General features: G+C 51.4%; 1 protein-coding gene across 28 annotated transcripts in view; it reads right to left on the reverse strand.

Moving 5' to 3' along the window:
- Nucleotides 1-14,691, reverse strand: part of STIM1 (stromal interaction molecule 1) — a 112,645-nt gene that overhangs the window by 27,123 nt on the left and 70,831 nt on the right. For all 28 annotated transcript variants that reach the window (XR_012585180.1, XR_012585177.1, XR_012585179.1 and 25 more), the window contains one exon: nucleotides 5,312-5,489. Coding sequence is in view for 25 of the 28 variants with exons in the window: in XM_074572063.1 (XP_074428164.1) it covers nucleotides 5,312-5,489 (178 nt within the window). In the remaining 3 variants the exon portion in view is untranslated. The remainder of the gene's footprint in view (nucleotides 1-5,311; nucleotides 5,490-14,691) is intronic.

Genomic DNA, 14,691 nt, shown 5'->3' on the forward strand with positions numbered 1-14,691 from the left:
GGCAAATATTTGGCAAATATTTGGTTTGCTGAATGCAATGCCAAAATGCAATGAAGGGGTTCACTTCCTAATGGAGGTTCTGAAAACCCACGTTGCACAAGTACCACCAATGAAAGACATAAGAGTATTAAAGGGCTTCCTGCAAAAACCAGCCTCACGGTTCAAACAAAAAATACCTTTTAGGTTGGTTCTTTTTTTTTTTAAATGGTGGCAACAAAGAAAATCTGGAGCAAATTTCTGAGGAATGTGGGACATCCATCTTTGGAGAACCTCAAATCAAGACATGATGAGCTTCCAGAAGGCGTACTTCAGCTACTGGATTGAACACAATGTGTTCAATCTGTGGCTTACACCATCAGAAACCAGGTGCATTGACCTAAGTCCCACCTTTTAAACATGAACTTCTCTTCCAAAAGTTATCACAGTTTGAGACAAATCCATAAAAGTTGGACAAACCCACACCGTATGAGCGGCAACGCTATTTGTAACCCAGACCAAACTGAGGAAACTCCTGTTTTCTGCCAGGAGCAGCAAAGCTCTGTCTGCTCCGCACCCAAACCAGCCCCTTCCCCTGCGGGCACTCCGTGCCCTACCCGGGCAGCTTCTCTGCATCCGTGGGACCTCAAATAAGGTGCCAACCTACACCGATGGTACCAGCACCGTTTGTGAGGTTAGCGAGGCACCAGTTTAACCAGCAACACCAGTATCCGCTTACAGTGGATAGATTTTCAGTGACCACACAAAGCTCTCCATACAATGAAAAAAACCCAAAACCAAACCCATCCCAGAACCCCAAGTGGAATCACCTTAGCCAGAAGTGAATATTTCAAGGTCATAAAATCTCCTCCCACTCAAGACCGTCAACATTCAAACTGCAGAGCAAACCAACAGAGCAACGCGTGGGGAGACAGGGGAGAGGGGACAGTGAGGCCTGGCTCTGGGTGTGCTGCACCTGGGCTGCAAATGACAAATAACGACATCAATAAAATAAATGACATCTCGGAAGGGCACTCCTGGGCTCCTGAGCGGCTCCCGCTCACCCCACACCAGCTGGGGCTGAGGAGAAAGGGAGAAGCTGACTCTCAGCCGCTCCCCTGCGGCACACGCAGAGGTGTCCATCATCCCGCCTCGGATCGCAGGACAGCACGTGGCTGTGCGTTCGGTGACGGGACCCATCACTGCCTTCTGGGTCCCAGACAAGGACTCCTCTTCCTCAGGCTCCTCCTCGGCACGCCCATGGCAACACGACACGGACTGGAGGGGCTGAACTCTCCTCAGCCAGGATGTTGGCTCTCTTCTTGGAAAAGGCTCATTTTCAATTTACAGCTCTGTTGAGAAACTCAAGTGTTTTTCTTCCCAATTTAAAGAGACTCTTGCCAAGACATTCCAAGTTTTCAGATAAACCCACGCTCTCTGCCCTGCGCACCAGAGCTAAAGCTCTTCCATACTAGGGAATCCCAAACCACCAAAATACCTCTGTTTAAAGGAGAAATTCCCCTATCCTATGACGCAGAATGGGAAGGAATTTTATCCTTAAATTAATTCTCCAAGGCACTCTAACATCGTATTTTCCCTTACTAACATTTTTTCCCTGACAGCAGAGCCTGTATTTCCTTATGTTGGCTATGGACAAGACCACGCTCCGTCTGTGCGCTCCTGTTCAAATCCAGCCCGTTCAGCCACACTGGCTTCCCGTGCACTGAGCTCCACAAGACAACAAAGTGTCTTCAGAGCTGCACTTGAAACAAGGGCAAGAAACCGAGGTCCAGCCGGGGGCTTCACAATCCAGGAGCAGATCTTCAACACAGACCCTCAGTCATCAGTAGGATGTGCCAAGACGTGAACTTTTTCATCTTGATGGGTCATTTAACTGAGTGGGAAGTGTCACTGTTGAAAGATGTTCTCAAAAAGTATTCTGAAGATGAACAAAAAGTGTTTTTTTTTGTGTCACTCTTCCCTTCCCAACTCTTCAAGAGCATATCAGAGTTGTTCATCAAACACCAGCGCTAGCAGCTGCTAGGCAACTGGAAAGGCATCAGATGCCTTCTGGAGGCTGTGGAGGTTCAGCACTGAGTTTCAATGAGCCAGGAGGGAGGTTACTTCAAGCTCTAGAGAGACCCTTCTAGAAAATAAGTTTCTGAGCAGAAACTTCAGAACAAGTCCCCGGGAACTGGTGCTTTTGGCAGTTTTTTGCTATTTCTATAGCAGCAGAGGACCACAGCCAGACACTTGCTGGGGCTCGAGGATGAAGCAGCGAAGGCGAATTCCCCACTTCAGAAGAGAATGAGATCAATCTTCTGCCAAGAGGCCCCACCAAGCACCAGGAATTAATTCATCTCCCACTTCTTGAGCTCCAGCTCAGTGCCCTCTGCAGAGGACAAGGCCTCCCAGCTGCACACCCTGCAGAACATCACAAGCTGCTCCGGCTTAAGACTCAAGCTATGCTTAGTATACGCGGTTTTGGGTTTCTTCCTATGTGGCTTTAGAGCATTAGTTGAACATCTACTTGTTTACGTGGCTCTGCCCTCGGCAGCAGATCCCAAGGTCGTTCCCCACGCGGCACATTCACAGCAGCCGGCGTTTGGACCTCTGGCATGACCTGCTTGTCAGTGACACCCAGCAGAGACCTCCTGCCCTGGCCGCAGCTCTGCTGCTCCAGGAGATGGACGCTGAGAAGGAATTCCCCTCTTCTTCTGGCTATAGAAAAAAAAAAAAAATCTTTTTCTTTGGGCTACGTCCAACCTGCAATGTAAAATTACAGAAAGCTTTGTGAAACCAGCTGTGGATTGGAGACGGCTCTGTGGTAAGCAGAGAGGAAATGTACTTTATCTCCATGCCAAGAAGAACGTAGGTCACGTATCCGCACTACTGCCAGGGGAGCCTGCCCAGTTTGGCACCATCACCTTGGTACTCTCTCAAGTGTTTGCCCTCCACATAGACACCAAATGATGCCATCACGCTCCAAGAAGAAAGGCTTTCAAGCAACGCTCACGTGCGGGACAATTCCCTGAAGGCTGTCATGGGCATGCAGGCAAGAACTCAGGCTGCAGGCTTGTGGGTACGTCGTACGGTTTCCCAGGACTCGGTGCTCGCAGAAGTCTCCACGGCAGATTGACCTCCTCGGGATCCTGGTGTCTGCGCAGCAGCTCTGAGCACCAGCTGTGAGCACGTGTTCCTGGGGACGGGCTCCGCTGTCCAAGAAGCCAGGGGGATCGCAGCCGTCAGCTTATACGGCAGCCAAATCAAGGCTTATCCTCCAAAATTACACTTAAAACTAATGAAAAATAGTTGCAGCCCAAGACTATTGTGCTCTGTTATTTGCTAAATCTGCCCTTAAAAATATCTTCTTGCCAAAAAGCCCCACTGGTTTGTCATAAACAGTCTTGAATGCTCTTTTCTTTCCTAGAAGACTCCCATGTCCACAGAGGAGCTCTTCCGCAGCCCGTTCTCCGAGGAGCAGTTTTACTGGAACCACCACAATCTCTTCTGTGAGTAGAGGTCACGTTCCTGAAGCTACAGTGTTTTGCCCAAGTGCCCAGAGTTCAACCATTCACATGTAATACTCCAAAATGATTTTTTTTTTTCATTCTTCCCAGGCAACACGCTTGGGTTTAGGTGTCACCGTGTGGGGCAGCACGGATTTTTACATATAGCCCAAAGAGTTCAAGAAGGGAAGCGGAATTCCTCCTTCAGCATGCTTTTTCCCCGTCAAAAGCCAGAGGGAAACAGCCTGATCAGCCCGGATGACAATTCTGAGCGAGCTGGAGCACCTCACACTCCTTCCAGAGGCTCGTCTTCCCCTCTAGGTACAGATTCACACCGTCACGTCGGGGTTGGGGACCCTGGTACACTTTCAGTATGAGTCAGATCAGGAGAAACCGCCGTACGTTTCACTGCTCTTGTACAACGAAGTGTGGTAAGTAAATAGGAAGAAGCTATTTGAGATAAAACAAGGCACTCAGGAGGCAGAGTGACCGAGGACGGAGGAGTTCTCCCATCCATCCCGCTCCCTTGGATGTTCTGCTCCTGGAAGCACTGAAGTTCTGAGTGCAGGGAGAGGAGCTCTCCCACGCCAAAAGCAGCAAAACGAAACACAGTCAGGTCTTCCCAGAAACTCAGAAACTATGAGAAACTGAATATGAGCCAGCAGTGTGCCCAGGTGGCCAAGAAGGCCAACAGCATCCTAGCCTGTATCAGGAATAGTGTGGTGAGCCGGACTAGGGAAGTGATCATCCCCCTGTACTCGGCACTGGTGAGGCCCCACCTCGAGTACTGCGTTCAGTTTTGGGCCCCTCGCTACAAGAGGGACATTGAGGTGTTGGAGTGTGTCCAGAGAAGGGCTACAAAGCTGGTGAGGGGCCTGGAGGACAAACCTTATGAAGAACGACTGAGGGAGCTGGGGTTGTTTAGCCTGGAGAAGAGGAGGCTGAGGGGAGACCTTATCACCCTCTACAACTACCTGAAAGGAGGTTGTAGAGAGATGGGGGCTGACCTCTTCTCCCTGGTGACAAGTGATAGGACGAGGGGAAACGGGTTCAAGTTACGTCAGGGGAGGTTTAGATTGGATATTAGGAGACATTTTTTCACTGAAAGGGTTATTAAACATTGGAATAGGCTGCCCAGGGAGGTGGTGGATTCACCATCTCTGGAGGTGTTTAAAAAAAGGGTAGATGGGGCACTTAGGGACATGGTTTAGAAGTGGCTCTTGTCAGGGTAGGCTAAAGGTTGGACTCGATGATCTTAAAGGTCCCTTCCAACCTCAACAATTCTATGATTCTATGATTCTATTTTTTTGACCCGCTAATGGAGCAGAGCAGGAACTAAACAGACACAACACAAGATAAAAAGAGGGCGGAAAGGAAACAAAACTGCGCGCGAGCACATACGGCCGCACTCGACAGCGTCAGCGTGCACTGGAGCCCACCTCGGAGCGGGAGATGCTGGTGTCACACACTGTCACTTTGCTCAAGTGGCTTCACAGCCATGTTTCAGGATTGTAGTTAATGCGGTGGCGTTTTTACCACCCACCACCACAAGTACAAATAACGAGCGCATCACCAGCAAAGAGCAGGCAGACACCTTTGCTGTGGCCTGCTGAGGAGCCAGACACCTGTTGGAGCTGGTAAGACGGGCTGGTGGGTCTGCTACGGTCCCTCAGGAAGGTGCTGCCCCAGGTACACAGCACCAGGGGACTGCCGCACAGAAGCACCATGGCTAAAAAGAAAATCCTTCCTGAAACCTAAATGGGGAATAACCTTGCAGGAAAGATCGACAATTGGATGCTCCAACTGGGTGGACGCATAAAACCTACCGTTCTTGAAGGTCATGGAGAGACTGTTCCGCTCTGTGGAGCCCCTCCAGGTCTTTCATCATCTTCTTCATGTGCTCCTTTGAGTAGCGATTCTGGATGTAGGCAAACCAGCAGCCACCCACGCCGATGACGATGGACACCACCAGCATGAAGTCCTTCAGGTGGTTGTGACGAGTTACTGGAAGAGACCAGAGATACCACTGAATTCAAAAGAACATGACGATTAACTTCGCGATGCTTCGCCCGCACCAGAGCTGGACAGGAGAACTTGAGACAGTGTTAGAAGGAATTGTGGCCCAGGTTTCACAATGGGAAAAGATGAGCTACATCGATACTGAAGGGGGAAAAAAGGAACCTCCAGGAGAGCTGGGCTCTTTCAGGACAATACAGATAACATCAAATATAAAGATATAAGAGCTAAGTAGAAAATAACTTGAAAAAATACAACTGTGAACATAGAGACGGGGCTGATCAAGTGTCAAATTGTGAAGCTGCAAAACTTTCCGTCAGAATCACAACTCAATGTGGAAACCCCCCTTTTCAACAGTTAGCAAAACACAGCTACTTAAAAAAAGAAGCGTGGATGCATGCGAGAGAATGAAAGCAACTAAGTGGGGGTTTAAGTGCTAGCCAAAACCCAAAAACATGATTCTCACAGAATTTTTTTTACTGTTTACTAACTAGCAAATCCTCAAACATGTACTGAGAAAGCTAAAAATGAGACAGAGCAGCTTAGGCAAGCGAGCTCCAACTGAACGTTCAGTATCTGCTGGTTTTCCACTGCAAGAGGGGAGATTGAGCTGAGATCTCGGGCAGAAATTCTTGGCTGTGAGGGCGGTGAGCCCCTGGCCCAGGTTGCCCAGAGAAGCTGTGGCTGCCCCATCCCTGGAGGGGTTCAAGGCCAGGTTGGCCGGGGCTTGGAGCAAGCTGGGCTGGTGGGAGGTGTCCCTGCCCAGGGCAGGGGGTGGCACTGGGTGGCCTTTAAAGGCCCCTTTCCACCCAAACCATTCTGTGATTCTGTGACCCCATGTGTTGCAAACCCCCAGGCACAACCTTGCACCTGCACTTCACACAGTACTGACTTTTTTTTGCCACCAGAACAGCAGTTTTGTCCTAGACATGCCAATTTCCCATGGAGGTCTACCCGCAGCAGAGGGAAACGCGGGGCGTGCTCAGCACTGGCACCACCAGAGACCCACCACCGCTTCCCAGCACGAGCTCCTCTGAAACACATGAAGTCCCAGGGGCTTTTACACCAGGCTTCAAGTAAACATTTCAAGAGAAGCGTGAGCACGTGAAGGGGTGCTTGGCCGAGAGCAAACTCTGTGCCAGCTCCAGCACCTCCACTTGACCGGCTCCATGCGATGGCACTCAGGTGGACAAGACCAACAGGACAATTGAGGTTGGCAGCTTCGGGGGAAGCGAAAGGGCTGTTGCAGGCACAACCAGGAAACCTCTTTGCTTCACCTGAAGCAGGAACAGAGGGTTTTTAAACACAGAAATGTACGTACACAACCTGCCCCCGCCCCTCGCTGCCAGCCCTGAGGGCACAGAGGGGGTTTGCCGGCCTGGGGACAGCCAGGTCACCTCTGGGTGCAGAGGCTGCCAGCAGGTGACAGCCACCCAAGGACCCTTCCTCAGAGGAACTGCCAACAATGTGCTGTAATGCACCCTCACGGTTACTCTAAAAAGGGTCAGAAATGCTATTTTCCCCCAAATGGATGCAACATCCCTCCTCCGCCCTGCACCCAGTCTGGAGGACACCTCAACAGGGCACCCAGGAGAGGGGCTGTCCCTGCAGCAGCACCCACGTTCACCACAAAAACCCTTTGGCGGGTCCTTGCTGCCAGTCCCTCGCAGCCGTCCCTGCCTGATGGGTGGGGTGGCCTGGGGACCACGAGCGTGACTCCCCAAAAGGAGCTTCTTGTAGGTCAGGCCGACGCTGAGCTCGGCGCGGAGGGGTGTCCCAGCAGCGGGAAGTCACAGCGGTGCGGAGAGATTAAAACAGATGGGAATTGCACCCTGTCGTTTTCCAAAAGAAGAGGATGTGGAAAAGAACGACCAGATATTTTAAAGAAGTTTACTGTCTTTCGTTCTTTCTTAATAGCTTTCTTTCATATAGGAATTTTTAAATACTTTAAGACAAGTGAAATGCCATAGAATCATAGAATCATAACCTACCACAGGCAAACAAACATTGGGTGTGTTTGGGAGGGAGTGAAGTGGAGCACAGAAGCAAGTGATGCTGTGCAGGGTCACCCTGCCATGGACTGGTCCTCTCCCACTCCATCCCTGGCAGCCGGTGGCCTCGGCACAGGGCTGGCAGTGGGTCTCCTGCAGGAGAAGCCATCAATGGCCACTCCTGCTGGGGTCCCTTCCTTCTGCGCCCCGCAGAGGACCTTACACAAGTGGATTCTGCACAAAATCCCACCGGGGCTGCAGGTTTCCCAACACCTCTCGTTTCGGGACAATCAGGGACGTGAACATCAGTGCCTGGCCTGGCTGTGGTGATTTCCATTGCGTTCCCAAGAAACCGTCTCTTTCATCCAACGCAAAGTCCTTCAGCTCCTTGTCTCCAGTTACGACGCCACATTGACTCTCATGAACCGAGAAGCAACGAGACGACCGTGGTGCTCTCGCTGCAAGGAGTTTCTCCGAAAAGCCTTTCTATCTTATTCAGAGACTTTAAAACCTTGATTACACCAACTTTGAAATGGATCTCTACCAACAAAATTTTGACATTACTCTATTAATTTTAATAAGTACTTCCTTCCCAGCATTAAAATGTAGATAAGAGTCCCCCAGGGCCTTAAATTCATCTTTGCTACCTTAAAATACAATTAACAAACATGATTTCCCCCCCGCAAAGTCAACCCCTTCCTCAAAATGACACTCACAAAGCAAATTTTGGGCTCTCACTTCCCGTGCTTTTCATTTGCACAAGCCTTTGAAGGCTTTGCCAATATATTAAGACCCACGCTTTTCGTAATGCTTAGGTGTAAGCATCAGCTTTGCCCAACGCGAGGGAGAATTGCCCAACCGGTGTTTTCAATTTGAAATTTTCATGAATCAATTCAGAGAGAAGTTAAGGCTCTGAAAGGCCACGCTTGAAGTCTCCTAGTGGGTATCCTGAACTACGGTAAAAGCCCCAACGGGCAGAAAAGAGAGAATGAACTCTGTAAGGAACTCTGTAAAGGCCAGCGGTGCTTCCTTCAAATGGAAGGGATTAAAATACAAGCACTCTGTTCCCCAGCAATAAATTAGTGCGTTCATTTCTAGCTCGGACGCACCCCCTGCTCCACTCAGCACTCCTGCTCTCTCAGTTTGGGGAGAAATCCCAGCGCGTGAAACAGGAAGCGTGCACCGAACAGCGTAAGACTCCGATCTCTTTTCCCCACGAAACTCAACAATCAGGTAAAGTACAAGAGGAACAGAGACTTCACCTTGTGAGAGGAGGTCTACAGACAGCTCTCAGGCTGCTGAGAAATAGCTGGTGTCGGGTCTCTTGTCAAAACCTCTAATAAAAGCTAAAAAAATATAAAAATTTACTTCCATCATTTGGAGGGATGAGGACTCTCACAGCGGAGGCAGGACCAGTATTTATCGCATCCCCATATCTCTTGATGCCCCAGTGACATCGGGTAGAGGGACACAAGCCGTTTGCTTTAACTCATCCCCAAATCGCTGCCCGGGAATCTCTTACTGCAGTCAGGTCATAAGATGCAGAAACTAAAGGTTATCGCAGGTATGCAAAATGCGATGAAGCGAAGATGAAAAAGTGGCAGAGGAGGACGTTTAAATCGGGAGAAAAAAATTGCTGTATTTGATACCATTCAGTATTTGGGGGAAGGTGGGCTGGAAATACGTTTTCACATTCCCATGCATCTCCAATAAATGATACAGTTGGGATTTCCCGGCAAAGGGGGAAGGATAGCGGGGACTGTAAGAATATCTCCATCAGGCACAGACAGGCTAGAGCAGCACTTTCGCATACGGGAGCTGCCAGGTAACCGATGCAGGGATTCCCTAAGAGCTCAGGTACGAGCTGCAGACAGAGAATTCCGTTACTATCAAGAAGAATGCAGATACACACGCACAGACGTAAGGATTTGACCAAAACGAAGGACTCCTGGTTGAAGGCTTTAGGTGAAGCATCGCGTAAAGGCAGGTGCAGCCCCACTCTAAGGGACATTCCGCCCTGTGCCCCACGGGCAGGCGCGAACCGGAGAGAGCAGCCTGCAAAAAGCAGAAGACGGCCCCAAGCCAGACTCAAACTGCACAACAGAAGAATAGAGGTGTTCCAATTGTAGGGGCATTAAACCTGCCATTAGGAAAAAGCCTTGCATCGGATCTTGGTTTTCTGATGTAATTATTTTTTAAGCAAAGAACAGCTGACATGTGCCATTAACAGGGAAAAGATGAGGCTTTCAGAGGTCGGTTCCCCTCCAGCAGCAGGTGACGGATGCATATGCTCCGACTCCTGTGACTGCATCCTAAGGGCTATATCACACGGAGCTCATCGTTACCGGGTCGAAGTCCCAGAGTCTGACCCCAGTCACGGCACCAGGCTCCATCCTGTGACTCCTTTTGGTCGCCACCCAGCTCTGGTTTATAGAATCATAGAATGGTGAAGCTTGGAAGGGACCTGTCAGATCATCGAGTCCAAACATCATCCCAACACTGACAAAAACCATCACTAATTTAAACTATATATCTAAGCACTATGTCTACCCGTCTTTTAAAAACCTCCAGGGATGGTGCCTCAACCACTTCCAATGCTTAATAACCCTTTCTAGTATAAAAGTTTTTCCCAATATCCATCCTAAACCTCCCCTGGCACAACTTGAGGCCACTTCCTCTTGTCCCATGGCCTGTTCCTTGGGAGAAGAGACCGACCCCCCCTGGCTACCCCCTCCTTTCAGGGAGTTGCAGAGAGCGAGAAGGTCTCCCCTCAGCCTCCTTTTCTCCAGGCTGAACACCCCCAGCTCCCTCAGCCGCTCCTCACCAGACTTGTGCTCCAGACCCCTCACCAGCTCCGTTGCCCTTCTCTGGACACGCTCCAGCACCTCAGTGGCTTTTTTTGTGGTGAGGGGCCCAAAATTGGACACAGTTTCTCTGTAGCTCCCACCCTGCTGTGGGCGAAATCAGGCTGGAAGCGGGTTATTCTAACGGGGCCACGCCCCCTGGCAGAAAACTGATTTCTGGAGTGACACAAGTGGGCTGCTGCCGTCTGCGGCTGGTAGGGATTGCTCCGGTCAAGTGAGCGCCAGAAAGGAGGAATACACACAAGCCAGCACGAGAACGAGAGGTAACGGAGCTGGTGAGGGGTCTGGAGCACAAGTCTGGCGAGGAGCGGCTGAGGGAGCTGGGGGTGTTCAGCCTGGAGAAAAGGAGGCTGAGGGGAGACCTTCTCGCTCTCTGCAACTCCCTGAAAGGAGGGGGTAGCCAGGGGGGGTCAGTCTCTTCTCCCAAGGAACAGGCCATGGGACAAGAGGAAAAGGCCTCAGGTTGTGCCAGGGGAGGTTTAGGATGGATATTAGGAAGAATTTTTACACTGAAAGGGTTGTCAAGCATTGGAAGAGGCTGCCCAGGGCAGTGGTGGAGTCGCCATCCCTGGAGGGATTTAAAAGCCGGGCAGACGTGATGCTGAGGGACATGGGTTAGTGGTGGGTTTGTCAGTGTTGGGTTGATGGTTGGACTCGATGATCTGCAAGGCCCCTTCCAACCTGGACCATTTTATGATTAATTCTAAAGCAGCCCGGCACCCAGCCTCACAGAAATGCCCTCACGGGACGCGACGGGAATTCTGCAGAGAGAACCCCGAGACCTTCTGGAGCAGACCGACTGCCCGAAGAACACAGGGGAAGCCCACGGACACGATGCACATCCTCAGCGAGGCCGGATTCTTTCTGCAGCTACGTTTAGGGGAAAGGCTGTGCCCAAGAAGCCAGCACGGTACCGAGGGGGTGGCAGGCAGGGAGCAGAGCATAAACAGCCTCCCCCACTGCGCCCGAGCAACGTTTCCCGTGAACATATGATGGAGACACAAACCCTGGAGGATGCAGCACATCTTCCTGTGCTTCAATACAAAGCGTGGCTCTGAAAAGAGATGCCACCTGGGAGAGACAGGACAAAGCCCGGGGACTCCTCCATGCCACAGGCTGGACCGCTAAATGCCATCCCACACCGCTGTTTGTCATGGATTTCCGACTGGAGCCTCGGGCTGCAGCACGGCAGCACCATGGAGTGTTCTCCTGCACGAGCCTCCCTCCATCGTCCCTCTGCCTGCGCTGCTCTCCTTGGGTGTGGACCCACGAGCAAAAGCGCTGACATTTCCACCTGCGAACCAGCGCGGGCACGCGGTGCTGCACGTGAAGTGTGAAACACTCACAAGTTTCCCATGAAGACAATTCAAGCCGCTGCTCAGTCCTGTCTCTGCATCGGGCTCAGGGGTGAACGCGGCTGCTCATAAAATCACAGAATGGTTTGGGTGGGAATGGTTTGAGTCACTTAATAATTTCTATGGCAAAGCCCTAATAAGCCTTGAGATGCAACATCTCTGGTCTCTCCTCTCTACAGCTCCCTGAAACAGGCGATGGGACAAGAGGAAACGGCCTCAAGTTGTGCCAGGGGAGGTTTAGGATGGATATGAGGAACAATTTCTTCACCAAAAGGGTTGTCAAGCATTGGAACAGGAGGTATTTAAATACCCTGGAGGTATTTAAAAGCTGGGCAGACATCGTGCTGTGGGACATGGGTTAGCGGTGGGTTTGTCAGTGTTGGGTTGATGGTTGGACTCGATGATCTGAAAGGTCCCTTCCAACCTCGACCATTCTATAATTCTATTAAACCATATAATCTCCCTAGTTCACAGAATGGTCTAGGATGGAAGGGACCTTAAAGCCCACCCAGTGCCACCCCCTGCCCTGGGCAGGGACACCTCCCACCAGCCCAGCTTGCTCCAAGCCCCGGCCAACCTGGCCTTGAACCCCTCCAGGGATGGGGCAGCCACAGCTTCTCTGGGCAACCTGGGCCAGGGGCTCACCGCCCTCACAGCCAAGAATTTCTGCCCGAGATCTCAGCTCAATCTCCCCTCTTGCAGTTCAAAAATCGACCCAGCTCAGCTCCGGCATGGGCAGCAATAACCCATTAAACCACGGCACTCGCATTGCTTAGGTCCTCCCGCTGCTCTGCTCCATTTTCTCCTCCCTGACCAGCTTTTCAGGCTGCGTTAAGCTTTGGGACAATGATGAAGAAGGTCACGGGCTGGACCGAGCAGAGCAGCGGCAGGATGCGATTGCGGGGCAGGGATGAGAGCTGAGGCTGCCAGGGAACCCTTCAATGCAACCTGCAATTCCAGAAGCCAAGAAAAAATCCCCTCCTGTTAGTCAGAAACAGATGAATAGAGTTTCAGCACAAAATTTGTTAAATAAAAAATCACGCCTTAGCAGTACTGCTATAGCTTGTGAAGAAGTGTGTGACTTTTTCACCTTAGGACAATAAAGATATTTTTAAATTTTTTTTTTAAAGTGTGACATTTACCTCTGGAATTCTATAGAGTGAACATAATCTACTACTGACAAATAACCAATGCCATCTGTCACTCGAAGAGTTTAATCAATAAGCAGCGACGCACCTCGGCTATTGCTCTCGCCAGCCCCCCAGCACCCGATTGCCGCATTAACAGATTTAATGCAAATAAAGAACGCAAAGATGTAATCCCTGACGGGAGGAAATCCTGCCTGGGGATGGAATGGCTGTTTGCGCTGCTGAAACGCAAATACTGCACCGACCTCTTAGTGCACAAACATAAGAAAGACGAGAAATAACGTCCTTGTTCAAGACAAGGACGCTGCAAACTCACAGACACTGGAGCAAGCGAGCTCTTCCAGGAGTTACTTTTTTTTTTCCGCAGCCGATGGAAAAACTCGGCACCACCTCAAAACCCACCCTGGCTGTTTCTGAGTGGGACACGCTGCTGGGGCTGGACTCCAGGGAGCACCTCTCTCCTCCCCACTGCGCCGGTCCGGGCTCAGCCCTTTCTGGGAACACTTTTGCCGTAACTTGGAAGCATTTTCCCAGCAGGGACAGGTCCTGCAGGGGGGAAGGAGCGGGGACTGGCTGCATTCTCCCTCCCGCAGCCCCCCGAGCCCAGCAACCCCCCAAAAACCCAACCCACCAGCCCAGCCTGGAGCCAAACTGGCAGGAGGGTTCATATGGGGTACAGGGAGGTCCCCTCTGCCCGAGGGATGACAAAAGGAGTGACAGGGGCAAGAGGAGGCTCACCAGGGTCGCAGATTGTGATAGGACGAGGGGGAAGGGTTTTCCACTGCAAGAGGGGAGATTGGGCTGAGATCTCGGGCAGAAATTCTTGGCTGTGAGGGCGGTGAGCCCCTGGCCCAGGTTGCCCAGAGAAGCTGTGGCTGCCCCATCCCTGGAGGGGTTCAAGGCCAGGTTGGCCGGGGCTTGGAGCAAGCTGGGCTGGTGGGAGGTGTCCCTGCCCAGGGCAGGGGGTGGCACTGGGTGGGTTTTAAGGTCCCTTCCCACCCAAACCATCCCATGGTTCTATGATCACAGCCGAAATATGTGTCACATCAGCAGAGCGCAGGCCAGCGGGGAAGGGTCCCTGGGGCAAGCTGTTCACTTGGGAGGGGGAAAGCTAAAGCACAGCATGGAGTGGGGGGGTTGGGGGGTGCCCACAGCCCTGCACTGCGTCTGCACAAAGGAGGGACAGCAATGCTGGTCCCCTGACCGCAACAGAGGGGCCTTCCCCCATGGGGGGAGAGGGACGGGACCTTTCCAAGCACCTTCTCTCCCCTTATCTTCGCGAACGCCACCATGCGATCCATCATCTAACGTGCCACAGAAGAGTTCAATCATCCTTTGAAAACATTCACTCGCATATTCAACACTAAAGAAATAAACGAGATTAATAACTGGCCCCGTTTCCCATTCCGGATGGATGATCACAACATCCTCTTCCTAAGGAGCAGGTTCTGGCAAGTTGCTGCAGATACGTAATTTTGAATCCCTTTTTATTTTGCGTTTTGAGAAGGTTGTGAGGCTGACTTGTTCGCATGGTTTGTCTTCCACCCACCCACGGCTATTACAGCGTTTCTCTCCGTTCCAGTTTGCTCCACCATTACCATTACCTGCCTTGCCCAGCACAGTGCCCGGAGCGAAGGCAAGTTCGGGTGATACCTGCCAGCCCCACCTCGAGCTGATTCACCTCCCGCTGCCGTTCCCAGCCCCAACCGTTCTCAGCTCCACCACACAAGCACTTGATGAACGTCCTTCCCCTCCGGCAGCTTTCACTCGAGACACGCGGATAAGGAAAGTCTAAGGAAAACTCAGCCAGGATGTGAATGGAGCCTTTTCAC

Source organism: Larus michahellis, chromosome 1 (assembly GCF_964199755.1).
Source record: "Larus michahellis chromosome 1, bLarMic1.1, whole genome shotgun sequence".
NCBI lineage: Eukaryota > Metazoa > Chordata > Aves > Charadriiformes > Laridae > Larus > Larus michahellis.